The 21,283-nt window shown below is 47.1% G+C and overlaps 4 protein-coding genes across 4 annotated transcripts; 1 reads left to right on the top strand and 3 right to left on the bottom strand.

Moving 5' to 3' along the window:
* The first annotated feature begins 18 nt into the window (after positions 1–18).
* syngr3a (synaptogyrin 3a) lies at positions 19–6,090 on the top strand. Its single transcript, XM_037475500.2, has 4 exons — positions 19–232; positions 2,241–2,475; positions 2,790–2,935; positions 3,624–6,090. The coding sequence occupies exons 1-4, from the start codon at positions 131–133 to the stop codon at positions 3,831–3,833; spliced, it is 693 nt and encodes a 230-aa protein (XP_037331397.2). The 5' UTR covers positions 19–130; the 3' UTR covers positions 3,834–6,090.
* A 1,408-nt stretch (positions 6,091–7,498) lies between these two features.
* znf598 (zinc finger protein 598) lies at positions 7,499–13,775 on the bottom strand. Its single transcript, XM_037475496.2, has 12 exons — positions 13,436–13,775; positions 12,362–12,474; positions 11,973–12,102; positions 11,601–11,812; positions 11,291–11,508; positions 11,091–11,184; positions 10,689–10,876; positions 10,456–10,534; positions 9,465–10,360; positions 9,207–9,372; positions 8,952–9,099; positions 7,499–8,813 (listed from the first exon to the last, which is right to left on the bottom strand). Exons 1-12 carry the CDS (start codon positions 13,607–13,609, stop codon positions 8,439–8,441), a joined length of 2,793 nt encoding a protein of 930 aa, XP_037331393.2. The 5' UTR covers positions 13,610–13,775; the 3' UTR covers positions 7,499–8,438.
* Positions 13,776–14,248: 473 nt separating this feature from the next.
* slc25a17 (solute carrier family 25 member 17) lies at positions 14,249–17,839 on the bottom strand. The gene is made up of 9 exons (XM_037475497.2): positions 17,650–17,839; positions 16,741–16,801; positions 16,595–16,661; positions 16,300–16,451; positions 16,054–16,170; positions 15,677–15,825; positions 15,009–15,104; positions 14,816–14,901; positions 14,249–14,569 (listed from the first exon to the last, which is right to left on the bottom strand). Exons 1-9 carry the CDS (start codon positions 17,704–17,706, stop codon positions 14,416–14,418), a joined length of 939 nt encoding a protein of 312 aa, XP_037331394.1. The 5' UTR covers positions 17,707–17,839; the 3' UTR covers positions 14,249–14,415.
* Positions 17,840–17,946: 107 nt separating this feature from the next.
* rpusd1 (RNA pseudouridine synthase domain containing 1) lies at positions 17,947–20,842 on the bottom strand. Its single transcript, XM_037475499.2, has 6 exons — positions 20,683–20,842; positions 20,061–20,284; positions 19,856–19,979; positions 19,633–19,735; positions 19,314–19,415; positions 17,947–19,066 (listed from the first exon to the last, which is right to left on the bottom strand). Exons 2-6 carry the CDS (start codon positions 20,246–20,248, stop codon positions 18,654–18,656), a joined length of 930 nt encoding a protein of 309 aa, XP_037331396.2. The 5' UTR covers positions 20,249–20,284; positions 20,683–20,842; the 3' UTR covers positions 17,947–18,653.
* Positions 20,843–21,283: the final 441 nt, after the last annotated feature.

Genomic DNA, 21,283 nt, shown 5'->3' with positions numbered 1-21,283 from the left:
TGCGCCTGTGCGCGTGCGCGCTGGACCAGTCCTCACTACAGCGAGCAGCAGCGCATCCATCGTGCCGTGGAGCCGGGCGCTGCACACACACACACACACACACACAGAGAAGAAGAAGAAGAAGAAGAAGATGGACGGGATGGGATCGTTCGGAGCGGGCCGGTCCGGGTCCACTATCGACCCGATTACCTTCGCCAAACAGCCGCAGACCATCCTCAGAGTGCTCTCCTGGGTGAGAGGGGGGGCTATTTATTCCCGGCACCGCTGTGTGTCTATGTGGTGTGTGTGTGTGTGTGTGTGTGTGTGGTGGTGGGGGGGGGGGCTCTGTGTTGTCGTTTCTGCGCGAGACCCGTTACAAATACAGACCCCCCCCAGAAATCCAGCGGCAAACCGATGAGGAGCCGGGTGTGTGAAGGGAACCGGGAGGGGGTGAAGGGTGGGGGGGCGTCGGAAGGGGTGCAGGGTGTAACCGAGGCCCGGTGGCTGTCTGACACAACTGACCGTCAAACCCATTTCACTACACATCTTTGTTTGGGAGGGTGGGGGGGGGGGGGGTTCCGAGCAGAAAGCAACCCCTCCACTCCTCCTTTGCGTGGTAAATCTGGGCTGTCGGGCTCCATAAATCCCGCCCGCACCGCGGCTGTTTGTGCGAACCCTTCGATCCGCATCTGGATTCTAACCGTATAGTTCACGCCGTGTGTCTCGCGTTGTTTTGCACCGCGGTTCGCGATGTCTACGTGTGATGTATACGACGTATTCAGCCGATTCTGTCCCTATACGGTCGTCGTCCGTCTCGCCACCTCGTGATTGGTCCGCACTCATCGTTACGCACGCGGCGCCGCGGAGGCGCGTCGTGCCCTGACGTTTGAAGCATCACCTTTGGGGTGACACGGAGAAGGTCCTTTACCGGTGCGGGGGGGGGGGGTGGTATCTATGTAATACACGGAGACGTCTCCGGTGCGCGTGATTCTATCACGTGACACGTCCTCCTGAGCCTTTTGGATTTGTTGTTACCGCGGACGCATCCAGCTCAGCCTGTCGGTACTTCGTGTTTTACGGTGAAAGTAGCTGAAACCCTTCTCAGTGTGAATCATCACATGATGTAAAAGTGTCACTAAGCCTAATGGGCCCTATTCTATTTTTTATATTTTCTAATTTGATTACTTGCTTATATGTATATATCTCTAGCAAAAAACCTTTGAGAATTGATAAAGTACCTATCCATCCATCCATCCGTCCATCCATCCGTCCATCCATCCATCCATCCATCCATCCATCCATCTGTCTGTTTTTAGCCCAGAAGGGACAAACCAGCTCTTATAACGACCTTTTTGCGTTTTCTTTAAAATTCTGCGCTTGGCAACCTGAGATGTTTCAGTTGGTTGCAATTCTGCACCTTGAAGCAGAGAGACTAAAATACATGTGGAATTATTACATTGTTACTAGTGATGCTGAGAAAGCTGGTCGAGAAAAACGTTTAGGTGATTTTATCCAGTGGTTCATTTATATTCGACTGAATTCTAAGTGGTTATTTGACTTAAATGTATTTAGTGACTTTAAAACTCTAACTACAACCGACTCTTTGAACACTTAAAACTTTAATTTCCTTTAAATACAAAATGAAGAAGAATAACAGAAGTTACTCTTGTAGTAAAAATAGGTGAATAAAGTTCCTTCTTTCGGTTTGGAGACAAAAGTGCTTTGATGAGTGTTTATCACACGTGATTAGTCTTAAAGTGAGGTTATTATCCCATCGTCCACCATCATATGACCCACACCCCCCAGTGTGGGTGCATTACTGCTGGCGGGTGTGTGTGTGTGTGTGTGTGTGTGTGTGTGTGTGTGTGTGTCACATGGCCCTGTTCGGCCACCCAGAGTCAGTCAGCTGATCAGCGTGTTCGCTCTGACCGAGGTACGAAGCCCGAAGGACGAACACATTCGGACCTGAAGAAGAGTCTCATTCATAAAAACAACACCAAGGGAACAAAGAGTTTTATAGCTTCAACATTCCCCTCTCAATACACACACACACACACACACACACACACACACAACCGCCGCAGGACGACTCCTGATAGGAAGTGAAGCTTCCACATCTTCAGCCACACCGACACAAAGAGGGGAAATTAGGTTAATGCCTTCGGTCTGAGCGCGCTCCGTTTACAGTGACCGCTGAGGCAAAAATGTCCCATAACAATCCCCCCCCCGTCCTCCCCCTCCCCCCCGTCCTCCGTCCACAGATATTTTCCCTGGTGGTCTTTGCCTCCATCGTGAACGAGGGCTACGTCAACTTGGGCAGCGAGCGCCTCCACTGCGTCTTCAACAGGAACGCGGACGCCTGCAACTACGGCGTGTTCGTGGGCCTGGTGGGCCTGCTGGCCTGCTCCTTCTTCTTCATGCTGGACTACAAGTTCTCCTCCATCAGCTCCGTCAAGGACAGGAAGAAGGCCATAATGATCGAGATCGGCTTCTCGGGTGAGCCTTTGGGCCTCCCGTAACTGCCCGGGGGTTAAGACGGACGATACCGTCGTTTCTTATTCAGACAAGCACCGATCACTCACATCAGTCTGTGATTTTACTTCTAATGGGCAGGATTCAAAAGGCGGGGTTACCCCCCCCCCCCCCCCCCCCCCACAAAAAAAAAAAACGCCACGGCGAATCAGCCCGAGCGAAGTGAAACCTGTAAACTGATGTGAAAAAAGAATGAAAAAAAACGAGAGTGCCTTCAATCTCTAAAGGGAACCAAGCACTAAGAGCGGTTCTGTCTCTGCTCCCCTGGTTCCCCGCAGGCGCCTGGACCTTCCTGTTCTTCGTGGGGTTCTGCTTCCTGGCCAATCAGTGGTCTCGGACCACGGCCGACGAGCTGCCACTCAACCAGGGGGCGGACGCGGCCCGGGCGGCCATCGCCTTCTCTTTCTTCTCCATCATCACCTGGGTGAGGACCAGCAGGCATGTGCCACATATGTGTGTACACAACCTTTACAGAACAATCAACATGAAACGTGAATCACACCGTGAATCTGATCATTAGATCAGGAGCGCGTTATCGCTTTATTGGTCCTCACTCACATCCGTTATTAACTTTGAATACTTTCTCAAACTAGACAGTAACCGTTTGCTGGAGGCCGATCACAGAATTTAGCGTCGCACCAGTTTCCCTTTGGATTATTGCAGAGAATTAGCAGTGGATGATGATAATTACACGTTATTTTCAGCAAGAAAATGTCATTTCAAGCTTTAATGCAATCTGCAGAAGTAAAAAGGCCGACGTTGCGGTTTTCTCATTCAACTTTGTATCAACTGCGAAATTACCGACAAGTCTTATTTCATAGAACAAAACTTTATTTATGTTTTATTTAAACATATTAAAGAATTGATTTCAGGCATCGAAAACAAAAAACCTGTTAACTTAGCTTAGCGTAGCTCAAAGACACGAGGAGCTAGCTGCGTCTGAAGGTAATAAAGCACCTGTACAGCTTTCTAATAGGCCTTTATATCTTGTTAAGTCAAATGTAAATAATAACAAGTATTCACCATCTTAAAGGGCCCGTGTGTCAGATTGTGGCATTTTTATAATGCTACGCTAAGCTAACCGGCTGTTTGAACACCCCCGCCCCCTGTAGGCCGGGCTGACGGTGCGCGCGGTCCAGAAGTATCTGCTCGGCACGGACATGACTCTGTTCACCACGGAGCACATGGACGGCGGCGCCCCCACCCAGCCGTACCCCTCCAACTCGCCGGTGGGCGTCACCGCCGAGGCCCCAGAGGCCTACCAGAGCCCGCCTTTCACCGAGAGCAACGCGGCGCCCACGTACCAGGTTCCCATCTACTAGGCCGGGGGGTCGGGAGAGACGGATGAGAGGAAAGTGACAGAAAACGTGCTTTCTGTGATGTTTCACCTGCAGTTGTTTACGTGATCCGGGCTGAGTTTTTCAATTGTAGAGAGAGAGTTAAAAAAAAAAAAAAGGCCTCGTTCTTTGTTCCCTCGTCTCGTTCCCTTTCCTTTCACGTCCTTCCTTCCTTCCTTAACAACTCTGGCTTTGTCTGCACCTTTCTTGACCTGTGTATTAAAAATCAAATTATTGCGTTCTCAAATCCAGTGTCCTCTTGTGTGAGAGGAAAACAAAAAAACCTAGAAAAATGTAGAAGAAAAGGCCAATTTAGACCAAAAAAAAACACAAAAAAACAGAGATGATGAGATTTAGGAGCAAGTGACTCCGCCCCAGTGTCAAAAAGAATAGTGCAGAATGCACTCACGTGCACCACCTCCATCCCATTCTCTCCCATCATTGAAGTGTCCAAATCCCCTTTCATGGCCAGCAGTACGGGGAATGACGTAATATTTTGTTGCTACAGTGCGGTGAAGATGTCGAATCTGCATGTTTACGAACAGATGGACCCAGAGCCACACGCTGCTCACACAGTGACTTCATTTTAGTAGATTTTCACATGCTGGGAAAAAACAACAACAATGTTCTGTGTCTTACGTGCAATATCTCACAGTGTCGTGTAGGTCTGCAGGAAGGTGCGTGCTGTGCTGCGGGGGGGGGGGGGGGCTCGTCACCGTCAGGTCACACCAACTTCAGCCACGGTCTCAAATGACTTGGTCTTTGAACTCTTGTACGAACACGTCTCAGGCAAATTAAACGCAGAAAATAGTGGATCTGACTTTGAGCTTTCCTGGTGAAAGTTTGCAAGATGTAGAAGTTGTATCTTAATCTTATCTTGTTTCACATTCATTGTTTCACATTTGTGGTGTTTATGGTCTTTCTCGATGTAATCTAAGAGTTGTTTTAAAAGAAGGGTCGCCCGTTTTCCTGGAATATCAAAGGTTCATCGGAGAAAGCTGAGCCCTATTTTGAGTTATTTTTCCGTGGCAGATATGGATGGGTTAATGGAATCTAAACAGCTGCAAAATAACCACAATGTGGAGCTAAACAAAGACACACAAAGATTACAAAAGAAATATTCACAAAACATCCACAGTGAGACTCAAAATGACCACAAAGAGATGCAAAACAACTGGAAAGGGACACAAGCAGGGGAGAAATAGAAAACAAGGTTAAATGATGGGCCCCTGAGCACACGTGTGCCCCCCCCCCCCCCCCCCCCCGTAACCCGTCCACGTGTGAGCTCCGTGATACGGGACCGTGTCCTCGGTTGAGTGTCTGTTTGTTTACGTTTTAGAAGCTGCCAAACTGCCGTGTGTCCTTATCGGTGTCTTCTGATTACGACTGTGTTGTTTCATGTGAACACAAACCATAGAGTGGGGGAGGGGGGGGGGGGGGGGGGCTTTTAGTGCTGTCCGATCTCATCCATCCTGGACACGGTTTTTGGATGTGTTGCCATGGTAACGGGCACGCGGTGTAGCAGTGCCTGTGTCCCGGAGTTTGTTTGTTGCGTGTGAGTGTGCGTGTTAAAGCGTGCAGGCCAGGCACATGGGGGGGGGGGGGGGGGGGGGGGATTTGCTGTGGGTAAATGTCCAGTAAGTTAAAACTTGTGGTGCAGAAAAGTTATTTTCTTGAACATGTGTTTTAGCGCCAGAGGAGGAAATCGTTACTTATGTTTTAATCGTTTCCACTAAAACAAAACGTCCTTCTGCTGAATATATCATCAGCGTCACTGTCCACATGTACGAATTACAAAGTACAAAACTAAGGGAGCCAAATATAAAAAGTCCTCATGAGTGACAGCGTTGACGAGGGTTCTGAAGTAAACATGGTAATAATGCATGAAGCTGTTGTGAAGGTCTCGTATGTTGAATACTGTGTCATTCTTAAGTTGACTCATCGTTCTGTGCCAGCCCAACTGGATTTTTTGAAAAATGCGACTTTACGCCCTGGCAACTCTCTGTTCATCCGACGACGCCATCTCGACCTCCTGATGGAGCTGGTCACATGCACACCCGTGTGCACGTGTGCCACCAGTGGCTCTGTATCTGCTGTCTAAAACCATCGATGATCAGGGGAACAGATGATGAACGCAGGCCAATGTCTGTCTGTTGTGGTCTGAGGATTAAAATGATTGACATCATTTTTAGAGTCTTGGAAACCAAAGTTAAAGATTCACTTTTGAGCATGACTTCATTTTTTTATTTTTATTTTTTACAAAAATATTTTATTCACCGAACTGTGCCAGCGTAGTTATGTGAGTATGTTCTGAGTTTAGGGATGAAACACTAAAATGTCCTTTTAGGGTTTTCAGGAAGAAAAAAAAACATTATGAGTTCCAAATACTTTCAGGTATTGTTTGGTACAGATAAGTGTATTTAATAACAAAACATTTGATTCATTCTCATATGATGTGAATACAGAGACACGAAATGTTCGAATGCACCTGACTCCACGACAGAGAACTCTGACAAAACATTAAAGAAGGAAAAGAGAAACCAAAATGTGAAAATAATGCCAGTCAGTGTCTATAAATCTGCTAGTAACCTGTTGACTGTAATTCGGTGAATCTGGGTTATTGATGGTGGTATTGGGTACCGCTGGGTAATTTGGGGTTGTATTATTATTCTCAGCGTTTCGGTCTCTTCTTCTGTGGTAGATGATAAAAAAAAAACAAGCATTCTCCATGTTTTGTGCTCTGGCCCATGTACACTGCCGTGGTATTGGTTGTAAAGTTCAGTACGTTATTGAAGTAAATGGAACCTGTGTGTGATGCTGTCTAAGGTCTGGTTTGTCCTGTACTACTGAACATATAAAAACATGGTTATTAACTAGAAATAACTCTTAAAGGGGCCGTCGGCCCCAAAATCAAAGTTTAATGTGATTTCATGCTGTTGTTTAGTTAGACTGATTATAAAAAGGTGATAGGTATAATACATTGCATGAATGTTACAATATCTCCCCCCTATAATATTAATAAAAATGTACCCCCCCCCCCCCCGTCATCGACCAACAAATCAAGCAAACATTGATTTGCAGCAGTTTCCTGTGAGCTCTTCTGAAGGTACAGATGTGTCACCGTCTAATACCTGGATGTCTCTGGACTGCAGTCTGACCGTCACTCCAATAAAAGACAAAACACGTTTTTGGACTTCCTGTTTCTGTCGCCGGCTCTGAAGATCTGACATGGCAGTGATGCGGGGGCCCGTTGCCCGTGGCGATGAACCTTTAGAGAATCATCTGTAACGAAGATATTCTTGCATATGAAAGAGAAAAAAAGACTTAAATAGCCTTATGAACGTATTCATTTGTTCAAATTCAATAAAAGCAACTATACATGGAATCCGTGGGGTCGTAATCCGTTATTAGCCAAAGAATAATCCACATTAAGGTCCAACAGGCCAGCGTAGATCGGAACAAAAAGGTGAAGTGATCAAATTAAGGAGAAGTATTAAGAAACTTTCAACCCATTATGGGTCCAATCACAGTACCTTCAGATTTACTTTTAACTAAACGTAAAACAGCAGATTTTAAAGATGAAGTTGGTTTTATGGACAGAAATGACAAAATCCACATTACACACACAACAAAGATACAGACACACAATGTGTGGCACCAACCGCTTTATTGGAGCAGAAAGTAAGCTGCTGTGTGTGTGTGTGTGTGTGTGTCACTATTCCCAGTTTGATGAAACAGAGGCAGAGAGTTGAGAATTATTATTGTTTGCAAACATGATCACTACAGTAATTTCTTCATGATGAATCATAACAAAACGTATACTTAAAAAACCTGGAGCCTTGAATATAAATAGCTTCTGTTAACCTCACTGTTTAATAGCTCATTGAAACCCTGATCCTAAAAATGTAATATATTATTTGAACATAACTTTGAAAACATGCAGAAGACCATCGGTCATATTTTGATTCCATGTAGTTTCAATTTGAAAATTTGTGCAATGTCACTGAAAAACAAATCACAATAAAGGGTGAGCAAAGAAAAGAAAACATTCAAACTGTGATCCCTAAATTTGTTCCAATGCAGCTCACTTCCTGTCACCCCCTCATTCACAACCCACTCAAACCGCAGCACTCAAATAAACATGGTGCTTTAAAGTTGAACCGATCACGTTTGTGTTTATTTTGTAGTTTGAATGAGCCCCCCCCCTCCCCCCCTCACCAGCCTCCATGTTAACAAGATACATTTTGTCTTCATTGTATTTCAGTGAGAAAAACGCATAGCGAGGTAAAAAAATGTAAATCAATACTTTTGTGTTAAGAGAGCTAAGCGTTGGTTCCTCCCCCCCCCTCCTGCATTAAATAAACCGACAGGTGCGATCACACCCACGCTGCCGGAGCCAGTGCCAGCTGGAGACGTCCTCAAAAGGATGCAAGGAGTCAAGATGACGGAGCAGCCCCGCGTGTTTGAACACACGCTCAACGACATGATCGCCGCCCCCCCCCCTCCCCCGTTATTAATTAAAACACCGAAAGCCAACCCGAAAAATGAGCCCAGTTCGGCCTTCGGAGGAGAAGCAACAAGACAAAAAGGCTAGCTGATGATACGGCTAATTGACTGCAGGGAGGGGAAGTCCTCGCTGTCCCTGGCGTGCAGCGTCTTGTGGGGGCTGAAGTCCTTCGGGGCGAGCACCTGTCTGCAGGTGGGACAGACCCGGCAGTCCAGCTCGGCGGCCGCGTTGGCCATGGTGGTCGGCATCTGCCAGGCGTTCTTCTTGTTCTTGTTCTTCCTTCCTCCCGCGGCGCCCGACTGCTTCTCCAGCGCCTTGCAGTCGCCGTGGGCGGCCAGGAGCTCCTGCTGCTTGCCGGTGTCCGGCAGGAGCACCAGCAGCTCGTTGAAGATGCAGTTGAAGTCCTCTCCGAGGAGGTCCTTACAGCTGCCGTGGTACTGGACCGCTGAGATCACACTCTGGAAACCAAAAGGAGGAGGAAGCTTTCATTGTTTATTCTGGACTTTTATTCGCAGCCTAAGCTACTATAATGACGTTTTCGAGTCCCTGTGGATGAGAATGCAGTCCAGAACCTCTTATTTGAAAACATTTGGTACCTGTCTGAACTGTGCAGAGTAGTTTTTGAACAGGTTGAATTTTGACTCATCGTTGTGGAGGTACTTCCTGATGGACTGGATCAGCTCCAGGTTCCTCTGGTTGAAGTCTTCTGGCACCAGGTAACCACTGCTGGACAGTTTGGGGGGCCTGGGACATGACGACAATAATGAAACATCTCAGGTGAGTTTCGGGCCTCGTGAGGAACCAAACGAACCACAAAGGAGAGTGCGTGTTAAAAAGGGAGATGGTCTCACGGGTTGACTGCGGACGGAGCCGGCTCCACCACGTTGCTGTTGAGGGGGATCCCAGTGAATCCAGGGGGAGGTTTAGGGGCCGACACCCCAAGGCCGGGTGGAGGGGGGGGCATGACGGAGGCCGGGGGCGGAGCCGAGGCCTTCAGCGGGAAAGACGACTTGAAGCCTGAGAGATGGAAGGTTTGATCCGTCGCAGTGAGCAACAAATATAAGCGGAGTAAAGTAAATGCTGCAAGGCGATAGATGAATATTGTGTACCTGGTGGGGGGTTCTTGGTCATGAGGGCGGGGAACTCCTCCTCCTCTTTGAGAGGGGGGTCTGCTTTGGGGTGGGGGGTTATTGCCACTGCCTCCTTACTAATGGGCGGGGCCTTTTCAGGGCGGCCGTTGGCCAACCCGCTCATCGGAGCCGGCGTCGCAGCACCGGGGGGCGGTTTGGTCCAACTCTTCTCGGGGACGTTCTCCTTCTGCGCCGCCGTTTCCACGGCGACGGCGCTCGCAGTCGGCGTCGTGCCGGACACCGAAGACGCGGGCGTAGGGGGAGCGGCCGCGGCCTTCTGCTGTTTTTTCTTCTTGCTGGCTTTGGAGGTGAACGGATCGGGGATGGGGGTCGGGTTGGGGGGGTTGGGGGTCCCGGCGGAGGGTTTGCCGTTGCCTCCTCTGACGGTGAGCAGGGAGGAGATATCCAACATGGTGGGCACCGGGCGGGACTCCTGCCGCTGCGTCGACCCTCCATCAGCGTCGTCGTCGTCGGAAGGCGGGGGAGGGGACCGGTCAGACGTTGCCTTTTCACTCTCCCTCAACTTCTTCTTCCTCCGCAGCGATGAAGAGTTGGAGGAGGAGAGCAGCTGAGGGCCGGAGGAGACGGCCGCGAGAGGCGGGGAAGGTCTGGAGGGCGGAGGAGGGTTGGCCTGAGGCTTGGCCACTGCGGTATGGTTGGACCAAGCAGAGTTGGCGCCTGCTGCATGTTTGGGGGGCCGGATTTTGGATACGAGCGCGGGGAAGTCCTCCTCGTGGAAAGAGGAAGTCTTCCTCGGCTGGGCGGAGTAGGCCGGGGTCATGGGGGATGCAACAGATACCGCCGAGAGGCTCGGGAAGTCGTCTTCCTTCAAAGCCGCATGTGCTGCAGTTGCCGCCGCAGGCGCTGCCTTAACACTGGAGGGAGGGAAAACACCACATTTAACATATTAGCACACTTTAGTGTGTGTGTGTGTGGGGTTCAGTTTGTACTGTTAAAAGTAAACCGTTACATGGGTGGGGCAGATGTGGCTCCTAAAGCCGGGAAGTCGTATTCTCCATCCCCCGGATTAGAGCTCTTCATTGTTCGTACTGTTGTAGAGAAACACAGTGACAGTTGAGCTGTGGAGAATCACTTCAGTCCCATAATGCAACAGGAAATGTTGTTACGATGAATAAGACCATCATGGGGAGCGATGAACACAGAAAACCACACAACCTGACTACACAAATTTCTCGTTTTCACCTGGAGGTTTGGGTACTGGTTTGACGAGTTCGGCCCGATGTTTTGGTTCCTCGGGGTCGGCTCGCTCGCTCCTCTCCTCTCTGCAGTGTTTGGGAGCGCTCCTCTCCTGCATCGCTCCTCTATCCTCCTGCCTTCGCTTTGCCATGGATGCCCTCATAGCGGCGGCCACCTCCCTGTCCTCTTCCTCTCTGCGAGGAAAGGCACACATTCACATACATGACACCACAAGTCGCCAAATATGCTACAAAAAACCAAAATGTTCTCTACCAGCTACTAAAACATTCAAATGCTAGATTTCAATGAAGAGACTTAGTTGTGTCAATATGTCAACGGCATAATAACAACCACATCTTCGCCGGTACGTATAATTAAACAGATACAGCATTGCTGCTTCAGACTCACCGGGAATACCTCCAGCTCTTCTGTCCCCCATGAATCCTTCCCCTCCCCCCTCGGGACTGACGCATTTCTTCGTAGTCCTCGCCGGACACCATGCCTGAGGAAGAGCCTTTTTTATTTGAAAATCTTTTTACACTGCCTTCAACCTCGTGACGGCAACATCTAGACATTAAGATGGAGGCACATCTCCAAAGTTCACCGACCCTCGTTCCTCCGCCCTTGTCTCGATGTGTAGTTGAACTGCAGGTCGATGTGGCGGTTCTGTCGGGCCTCTGCTCGGTTCTTGCTGTGTTCTGCGGCTTTGTGGGCCTTGTAGTCGATCTCTGAACGGAATGCATGAGTGAACTGTTCTGTGGCGCAGCGGCCCTCCTCACACAGATAGTGGCTGTCTCTGAAGTGCTCGCTCAGGTACGGGTAGTCGCTGTTGACGCAAGTAAAAATGTAAACAAATGCCTCAAAACGACAGCCACCAGGCGCCAGTGAACAGCTGGGGGTCCTCCAGCTGCAACACACCTGTAATATTCCTGGGAACCATCTGCGTCGCAGAAATGGCAGAAGTAGTGGTCCCGGCGCAAGTGCTTAAGCAGTTCATCGTTGTCAAGGTAACGGTCGTCGCAGAACTTGCAGAGCGGGTGTCCCCTGTGACTGGTGTCGTCTGGATCGCCATGTGCTCGGTGACGGGCCAGTTCCTTGCGGTTGTACCATTTACGCTCATGGGAGAAGATCTAGTGGGAGAAGTTTGGGGAACAAGTTCAGATATAACAACGTCAAAATGCTGCGATACCAGTGATGTAAAGTAGTCATCGCCAATATGGGTTAGAAACTAGACGTCATCCTAACAAAGCTGAATTCTGATGAGTGTTAGCTGGATGTGGGTGAAAGTACCTTGAGATGCTTTGTGCAGAGCTTGCAACAGAAGAGTTCGTGCTGCTTCCTCATGTGATGCTCCAGCTCCTCATACTTGGAGAAGACCTTTGGCTCTGGACAGCGGAGGCACTCTGGAGACAGAAGATGCCTGATACACACACACACGACACACACACACGACACACACACACACACACTGATGAGCCAAAGGAGCTCCTGGCTGCTATTTTCAACTGAACAACAAAAACACGGGTAATTCATCTTTCAATAAACAGTGATTTTAGACGCTCATGTGAAAAAGCCTTTATTATCATGATGCGTTTTTAATTGACATCCATGGTCAACATGGGAACACATTTGGAAAAACAACATAATCGTGATTGGAGGTGAAAAGGGCGGAGCAGTACCTGTATTGGGCGTAGATCTTCTCGTTAGAGAAATAGATATCATACTTCTTCTCACAGGGGAACTGCTGGTAGGGCAGCGATGAGAAGGCCTCCAGGTTTTTCACAAACACCACCTGGGTACACCACGCAGGTCAGAACATTCAAGCTGCCGAGCAACCTATTCAACACCTACTCCTTGAGCTAAATGAAGGGATAATGAGGCCGTATGGCAGTGATGGAAAAATGACGTTTATGCTGAGGCAGGTTTTTATAGCAGAACTTGTTAGTGAAGAGTTGGGCACTTAAAATTCAGATCCTGTCACAAAGACCTGATGTATCCTATGGAATTATATGAAACTCAGTCATACATGCCCTGAACATCCAGCTATACCTACATAGCTTTATACACAAACAGCTTTCATTTAACAAATGTACATTTTACAATTGACTCAGAAGTAACTTTTAAAAAAGGGAGTGGTAGGTGCTAAGGCCGTTCTTATAATTGTTACGTATGACACTGATAGAGAAGACGCCAGCCGACCTTACCAATGTCCTATTGGAAAAGGTGACGAGCTCACAGCCACAGATGAACTCAACCACAGTTTCAACAGAACAGTTTGGCTCAAATTAAGAACCGACGTTAGCCACCTAGCAAACACCGCTGACCCATTGGTCTGTGAGAGAGGTGACAGCTGACATGACAGTTCTCTGAATCAAAAGATAAGCCCCCGTTGGACTAGCACGCTGTCAACTAGTTAGCTAACAAGTCTGTTCGCCTGAAAGTGGGACTAACGTCACCCTAGCTAACCTGCATGGACCAACCTGCCAATGTTAGCCGCAGCTACCTTAGCTAGCCATGCTAATGACAGCGAGGAAGAAAGAAACGTTAGTCTGAGCCGTTGGTGGACACCGCAGGTCACCATTTACCAGCATTGACTTTTCCTTTATTGTGAATCCTGCTACGATGTCATCAAACAAAATCACGCTCATTCATTTAGCTCACTATAAAAAAAAAAGAAAACAGCCTGAACGATGCGGCCTACTTAGCACCACCAGGCGGCATCCCCGTGCCCCGGTGGCGGATGGAACCCGCACCTTGTCAAGCTCCTCCCGGCAGACGGCGCAGTACTTCTGGTCGCACAGCACCCTCATTTTGGTGGAGCAGCGGTAACACACCGGGTGGTCACATTTCCCCAACGCGAAGATGTCGACCTCCTGGACGCACAGGACGCAGTGCCTCTCTGTGTCTTTAGTGGTTCTCGTAGCCATGGCGGTGAAAAGGCACTAGTCAACCCTCGGAGATATTTGTTATAACGCAGAGCCGCCGGAGCGTTTAATTACGTAATGGTGAAAAAGCCGGCGCTGCCGCGGCCGCGTCACTTAAATCTGTAGAATCGCAGATCTGTACAGCGTGCGATGGATGGATGAGCCCTGAGCCTTCTTCCGGTGCGGTTGCCGCGTGGGCCTCGTCACACGCGTGCGGGTCCTCGGGGGGGGGGGGGGGGGGGGAAAGGACAGGACACCGTATAAAGTATTATCAACCCGGGCCTCGTGTACATTCTGGATTTTGATAATGCTAGTTGCAAATGTTACGATTTCGAGAAAATGAGTTAAACTTAAAGTAAGCAATGATAATACGATTTTTTATATTTAAATCAACCATTTTTAGATACTGTATTAGTTTAGGAGACCTGATGGAAAATAAGTTTATTTTTGTGATTTATTCTCGACCGCTTTTAATGATGGTAAATTCCGTTTAGGTGTTTTCGCGTATTGCATTTGTGTTCTTTGTATTTCAGAGCCAGATCTCGAAGGAGTTTATCACACATTCAGATGTGCCTCCGAACGTCCATCCATGAAGTCAGGGTTTTACAGACAAACAAAAAAAGTGTAATTAGAGTGAGAAGGTCGACCAGTCGTTTTTTATTGGTTAGAGTATTTGTGGGATGAGGTCACCATCAGAGATAATAAAAACGTGGTTCTTGTTAAAGTCCTCATCAGCAGCTCTGTAAGCAGCGATGGCTACAGCCAGTCAGTGCTTTGATTTGGTCAAACGTCCGTCGTTGAGAAGCAAGCTAGTGTCTCTTGTGGTGCTTGCTGCCCAGTCCCATGACTCTGAAGGTGCAGCTGGCAATATTCTCATAGAGAAGAAACATGAGCGCGGCGGTCAGCACCGTCTGCAGCAGCTTGGCTTCCAGGCCTTTAAACAGACCCACCATGCCATACGTCCTATAGATGGAAACCAGGGTTAAAAAAAACAACACGTTATTATCTCCAGTGGTGGGAAGGTGAATTAATCATTATCAATCTGTGTATACACACAAAAGCCACAGAAAGAGTTGTCCTCCCTTTTTCAAAAGTCTAATGCATTCTTTCTATTTGCCTCATTGTGTATCTGAACAAAAGGAAGTTGAGTGTCGACCAAATTGAAAATAACAATGTTAGCGTGTAACCCGTGGGTTTGAGTGCACTCGCCTGACTCTGTTGACCAACAGACACTTGATGATGCGGAGGCTGGAGCGTAGTTTGGACTCGTCCCTCGACTCGCTGAACTGACCAAACTGTGGCGAAAAAAACAACAACCGCCCTGTGTTATAACTGATCCTAATAGCACATAAGCTCTTATTTGTATAAAGCACACGCGTAACAAAGAACACGTAGAACCCACCCTGAGAATGGACTGTACAGTCTGTAGCGGGTACGTAGCGACGGTGGAAACCGCTTTGGCAACGGCGCCGACGATGAAGACCTCGACAGATGACAGCTTGGGGGAGGAAGATGAGAAAAATGTGTTTTAGTGAAATTCCTATCGTTAGAAGAACATTGGAAGCCCAGCGGGGTCTGCTTCCCTCGAGTTACTGCATATTCCGTGTTGAGTCATCCAGATGATGGGATGAGCCCAACTCCCCTCCTCTCCTCTTCTCTTCTGTTAGTTGTTACACAATGTGTGTTTTTCATTTATGGTATTTTGATTTCACACTTATTTTTACCTGCAACATGAATGTATTTGAATAATATATTAATTCTATAGTATTTTTTACATGTTATCTAAAAGTAATTTCCATTCATATTTGATCAGAAAAGTTTGATGCCTTTTTAGTTAAGCTACATTAAATGTACTCTTTATAGAATTAGTTTCACTGTTTAATGGCAACACTACGTTGGCAACAGATTAAAATCCCAACGTCAATGCAACAATAATGATGAACAGCTTGAGTGATCAAACTCCCTTCCTCACATTCCTCATCAGTACTTTTTAAAATACTGCTCTGGTACCGGCGTCCTTCCTCTCCCCCTGCCCCCCCCCCCCCCCACCTCCCTCCGCTCCTCACCCACCTCCCTCGGAAGGCCTCTCCTCATCTGCCGCTTCAGGCCTTCGTAGATCATGAACTGGACGGCGGGGTTCAGCACGAGCAGCAGAGACGGGAGGGTCCCGTTCCACAGAGCCCCCACGCCCTCGTCGCGGACGATCTGAGCGAATGCGTCTGCCAAAAGAACAGCAGGTGAGCCTTTAATTAATTGCCACTTTTACCACGGTGTGATGTTTTTGACTCCGCCTCTTGGCTTTGCGCGCGGCCTTCCCACTCACACGCACAGAGGAAGAACAATAAGTCGGCGTCTGGCCCATTATCAAGAAATCCCCTCCGGGCGTTCCCCAGAACGGACGGGACAGGGCACACAAACCAAAAGCACCAAACCACATGTTCATTTACCCAGAATGCCGCGGTAGTCGGTGGGCCGGATGTCCGCGTTGCGAAACTTGGAACCCTGAAGCTTCAGCCTGGTGTTGACGACCCACAAGGGAGTAGTGAGCAGCACGTTTACAACACCTGGAGACCAGAAGGCAGACAAAAGAAAATCAAGAAGAAATGGACTTGGCTTTGAGACGCGAAGGACTTTCTAGTCCAGAGTCACTAAAACAAGGTTTTTTTCACGATTATTAAAATGGGGCGTTTTACCTGCGGCGAAGCCCACGACGAGGTCGGTGCTCGGCGTCGACTGCTTTCCCTTCAGCCAGCCGGCCTTCAGGCTGTGGAAGCAGTAGAAGTAAACGAAGTTGGAGCAGCACAGGCTGCAGATGACCGGGAACCAACCTCTGTACATGGCTGATCTGCACGAGGGACAGAAAACACAGGAACATGCCCAACATCCTTATTCTTTATATGTGTTTCACTTAGTTGTTTGATGTGATTGTGACGTGTGTGTTTAATTTGGTGATTAAACTAATACTAAATTAAACATTTTTTCACTCACAGTCCTTCCTCTTTGATTATTTCTGCCAGAATGGCTGGCGTTGATTTGGCTCTCCTGTTTTCATCCACTGAAAACAAAAGAAAACCAGTTGTTTTTAGTGATAACATTACATTGATCAATATGATTATGTAAATAAGACTGTGTACCTTGAAGCCTCAGTCTGGCGGTGTCAAGAGGGAAGAACACTGTCATCGCAGTCACGCTTCCCTAAAACAGGCTACAGTCAGTTTTCAGGGAAGAGATGTCGCGCCTTTTTCGTTCAATATGGAATAAATCGAAACTGAATTCAATTCAATTCTATTCAGACGTAGGAGGCATAACGGTAAGAACTGACTTCTAAACCTGATGAGACATTTCACATTCATTTAATAACACAATAAATAACTTGGTATATCATAAACAAATTAGTAATAAATGTAACTACACGAATGATAGACAAAGAATCGTATCAGTTATATTAATAACTTAATAATAACTACCGCAAGAAAACGTGATATTCCAATCGTGTTCAAACTTACTCAAATATATGAATAAAGAATACATTTTAGATTTTAATGGAAATTATTTTACATAGTTATAAAATAATTTCAACTGGCTTCTACCTCAAGGTGTCACACAGAGAAAGGAAGTTCCAACGTATGATTTCAAAATGAAAGTCCTTCATTCAATCACGTATTCTTTTTTAAATACATTTGAGAAACGTATTGGAACTACATTTCCTTGAGAAACAGGTTCCATACGGAAATAATTATTATCCATAATTCGTCATTCAATCATTGGGTTATATTTATCTAAACTGGAACATGGCTCTTATTGTGAAGTCAGTTCTTACGGGATCATACCGTTAATGCAAAATATGACAATAACGAATTAAAACGTTGGCGTAAAATTACAAATCTTCACAAATTCACCGCGGTATGCTGTGCTATCGGGTCTAAAACACCGGGATGTTGCATGTATGTTGAAGACTGAATGCGTAGGAGCTAATCAGTCACAGCTACTGACACCATCGATCACCTAGCGTTAAATCAATAGTGAAATCGAAGCTAACTTACCATCGCTCCTGATACGGCATGAACCAACCCCTCATACGATGAGACCGCGAAGCTCATTTTTACTGAAGATAATTATTTTATCCCTCCAGCCTGAAATGAACGACTTTGTAAAACTCCAGTTACTGAAACAAAACAGCAGTTGAAGAGTCGCTGTTTTCAATGTGTCGCTTCCTGGCGGCTGACCCGTTGACACAGGGGCATCATGGGTAATGTAGTTCCCGTCATTCTACCCCTTAAAGCTATTTCATTGGCTGAATGTTTTGCCTCGAAGGGAATATTTGCCGGATCCACATGAGGAGGGGGTTAGAATGTTTTTGGTATGTACAGATCGTTCTTTCATTTGTCATATTTAACCATTATTTAAGTCGGTATAGTTTATTTTCTTTATGTACCGTTACAAAAAATGTTCTCATTGTTATTAAAAAGAAACACTTTGTTTGCAGGATTGACTGTGACATAAAAGTAAACTTGAAAGGTTGAAAAGAAAGTCACTGGACTAACCATGAGCTGTTCTGTGTTGCTGGCTTATGCAGAACAGGCAGCAGGAAGTGTGCACAACAAATAGCTCAACAAATCGTACAACAGCAGCTGCCTTTGCAGCCCAAAGGATGTTCAGTACAACAGACCGAAAACATAACAGTGGACTGACGGGGCTGAATCAAGATCTTTTTGGTAGACATTTGTTGTTGCTTTGACATGATCCTTTATTATTTTGAAAACTGTTTGAAACAGTAAAACAATGATGAAATGACAATAAAAAAAACCAGAAACATACATGTTAGTATGTAAAATGCTTTTATATGGAATTCCATGTATGTTACAGCCATGCACTGAATGTGACAACACACTTCAGTTGTTAATCGTAGCAGAAAGCAGCCGCTTACATGCTCACACATGCTCACCGCTTCAATGCAACGGCGGCGATCATTGACATGGAGCATGCACGCTCAACGTGACCATCATTGGTAAAAAAGCTCAAATAAATTAAAAAACACACTAATAAATCAATCCCCGGCCCATTCTCGCAGCCACTCCTGACACTGCGCCCTCTGCTCCTCGCTCTCCTCCTTAATCGTTTGTTCCCGCCGCCTCACCCTCCGCTCCTCCTCCCTTTTCGCCCTCTCTCTCCTCTCCTCTTTGATCTTCCTGCCCTCCTCCAGCCTGCGCTCCAGCAGTGCCTCCACGGTAGCCGCCAGTGTCCGTAATGAGCGCTGCGGAAGCCACTTGGGATCCTCCGCCGGGAGGAAAGGGTCTCCAGCGGAGACCAACAGGGGTTCAGGGTCCAGCGGAATGTGCAGGAGGTGCGCGTGCAGCATCATGCGGTACGGGGCGGCATCCGCTCCCGAGCTGTAGGTGAAGTCCCCCACGATGGGGTGGCCGATTGCGCTGCAGTGAACCCTCAACTGGTGTGTTCGGCCTGAGCAGGGGGATAAGACACCGTAATTCTTTACTCCAATGATCAAATAGTTTGAAACTAAATATCATGGGTACTCCATTCTTTATCTTTAACTATTTTAATATAAAATATAAATATGTGCCACAAAAATATTAACAAAAACAATGCATTTCTCCAGAACTGTCAATATTTGTTTTTTAAATAAGGTGAAAAGAAGAGATTTCATTCAATTTCTCTTGTATGGAAAGAAGCGGATGAGAAACGTTACCAGTGACTGGCTGCAGCAGCACCTTGGTGACAGAGTCTCCATCGTACAATCCGTACTCCAACACCGTCAGCTCCGTTTGGCAAGGCTTTGGGTTCTCACAACCTGACGAGGTCAGCGAGAAAATAAAGTCTACAGTTAAGTCATGCAAAGCATTCATCCTCATTCAACAACTTCCATCAATATTTATAAGTTTTTAATTTGCATGGTAATGTTTTTACTTTTTGTTAACTGTGTGGACAAAGATTTGCTCAGCAAAAAGGTGTTTCCAATCCAGAATTTAAAAAAAATGTATAACATGTTTAAAAAAAAACCCACACACCGTCTGTTCCCTCAGTACACATCATGTGTGTCTTTCCCTCTGACGAGTCCTTGCCGATGGGGAAGGCCACGGTTTGCGTCTCTTCCTCCACCCGTCCACGAACCTGGGAATCACCTGCTTGTTTACCCAACTTTTAACTCCCTCGTCAAAAGGTGTCACATGTCACGGGGCTGAGACGTGGCAACAACTCGTGTTGAGTTAGTGTTGAAGCTGCTCTTCATACCAGGGCGAGGTAGGCTTTGGTGACGGAGCGGTCCTTGAAGCAGCGGTAGGCCCGGCCGGCGGCGGCCTTGTTGAGGGCGACGCACAGAGCCCCGCTGGTGGAGAAGTCCAACTGGTGACAGAACCTTTTAGAGGAGGAAGAGAAACAAACGCGATGAGACCACCGACCTCCATCGTGACCCCGACGGCGTTGGCGGGGTTCTCACCTGAATCCGTAGTAGGTGCTGGGGTCCGCCAGCTGAGGGAAGCGGTGCCCGAGCTGCGCCTGCACGGTGTGCTGCTCGTACCACATCTTGCTGTCGATGCGGATGTCCCAGTGCTTGTCCACCACGATGTAGTCATCGCTGTGGTGCAGCACACGCAGGCTCTCCAGGCTGGCGGGCGGTGCGGTCATCGTGTGCGGCGTTTAACTCGCCCAACACATCCGGCGCTGCGGGACAAAGTTTTTGTCTTGACTTTTACTCTGTGTTTCATTGCAAAGAACCTTTGTTTACAATAGGAATATCATTTTATAACCATTAAAAGTTATCGCATTACTATTACTGATGCCTTGATTTTGAGGGATCAGTAATGTTCAAGCAATTCTGTTTACAATTCAATTTACGTTAGTAGATGGATTCCCGATACCACGTAACACAAACGAGTGTAAATGCAACACAACAACACGTTTCAAACCGTGAAGAGTAACGGGATGCTGGCTGGTAGAAGATCTCATCTTTTTGGTTCAGAAGCAGCTGCTAACAGTGTTAGCCTAACACCGGGTTAGCTTGTGCCAGCTTAGAGACGTTGGTTTATTCGCTGTATGCTAACAGTCAGTGAGCGACGTACCTTTAGCAACCAGGCCACACTAATACGTGGTAAATGTTTGTCCACATAGCGAAAGTACAACTGCACCTGTGAAGAAAACCCGATGCAAACGAAACAGATAAAAAAAAAATACTTCTTCTTCTTCTTTTTCTTCTTCGCTTGATTATTAGGAATGATAACAAACACCAGCGTGAACAGCGCCACCTACTGAGCAGGTTCTGTGTAGCATCATGGACACCCTGAATGATAGGACACGCTTCCCGATATGTACACATATTGTACACATATGTATATTAATCACTTGCTAAATTGCTCATTGATAGTGTCTGTGGGTGCAGATCCTTCCACATCCTGGATATTTTGAAATGATTTAGATTCGATCAGTACTCACAACTACTGGATTTAACTTTTTGAGTGGTGGTCGGTTGATCAGTGTTTCAAAGGGCCAGAAATCACATTGGATTGCAACGTATACAGTTATACGTATATGATGCAACGTCCTCGGATAATGACCGGCCACACTGTCAACATTTTTGAGGAATTTTCTAGTTTATTATGTTATCTGAATGGCTGATGATGTGACTGGGCCATTGACGGACAGGTACGGGATATATAATCCTCC

This window comes from Pungitius pungitius, chromosome 12 (assembly GCF_949316345.1).
Source record: "Pungitius pungitius chromosome 12, fPunPun2.1, whole genome shotgun sequence".
Taxonomy (NCBI): Eukaryota; Metazoa; Chordata; class Actinopteri; order Perciformes; family Gasterosteidae; genus Pungitius; species Pungitius pungitius.
The sequence above is the reverse complement of the archived record's forward strand: the minus strand, read 5'-3'. Positions and strand labels throughout refer to the sequence as shown.

What these genes read in the sequence shown, in the direction of transcription:
- syngr3a (XM_037475500.2), top strand. Translation starts at nt 131, where the DNA reads ATGGACGGGATGGGATCGTTCGGAGCGGGCCGGTCCGGGTCCACTATC. An exon ending in GATCGAGATCGGCTTCTCGG is followed by an intron (nt 2,476 to 2,789) that starts GTGAGCCTTTGG and finishes GGTTCCCCGCAG; the next exon opens with GCGCCTGGACCTTCCTGTTC. An exon ending in TCTTCTCCATCATCACCTGG is followed by an intron (nt 2,936 to 3,623) that starts GTGAGGACCAGC and finishes CGCCCCCTGTAG; the next exon opens with GCCGGGCTGACGGTGCGCGC.
- slc25a17 (XM_037475497.2), bottom strand. Translation starts at nt 17,706, where the DNA reads ATGAGCTTCGCGGTCTCATCGTATGAGGGGTTGGTTCATGCCGTATCA. An exon ending in CGCCAGACTGAGGCTTCAAG is followed by an intron (nt 16,662 to 16,740) that starts GTACACAGTCTT and finishes TTTTGTTTTCAG; the next exon opens with TGGATGAAAACAGGAGAGCC. An exon ending in CTGTTGGTCAACAGAGTCAG is followed by an intron (nt 14,570 to 14,815) that starts GCGAGTGCACTC and finishes TTCCATCTATAG; the next exon opens with GACGTATGGCATGGTGGGTC.
- znf598 (XM_037475496.2), bottom strand. Translation starts at nt 13,609, where the DNA reads ATGGCTACGAGAACCACTAAAGACACAGAGAGGCACTGCGTCCTGTGC. An exon ending in GCCGGGAGGAGCTTGACAAG is followed by an intron (nt 12,475 to 13,435) that starts GTGCGGGTTCCA and finishes TGGTGTACCCAG; the next exon opens with GTGGTGTTTGTGAAAAACCT. An exon ending in GGTTCCCAGGAATATTACAG is followed by an intron (nt 11,509 to 11,600) that starts GTGTGTTGCAGC and finishes TTGCGTCAACAG; the next exon opens with CGACTACCCGTACCTGAGCG.
- rpusd1 (XM_037475499.2), bottom strand. Translation starts at nt 20,248, where the DNA reads ATGACCGCACCGCCCGCCAGCCTGGAGAGCCTGCGTGTGCTGCACCAC. An exon ending in AGCACCTACTACGGATTCAG is followed by an intron (nt 19,980 to 20,060) that starts GTGAGAACCCCG and finishes CTCCTCTAAAAG; the next exon opens with GTTCTGTCACCAGTTGGACT. An exon ending in GTGTACTGAGGGAACAGACG is followed by an intron (nt 19,416 to 19,632) that starts GTGTGTGGGTTT and finishes TGACCTCGTCAG; the next exon opens with GTTGTGAGAACCCAAAGCCT.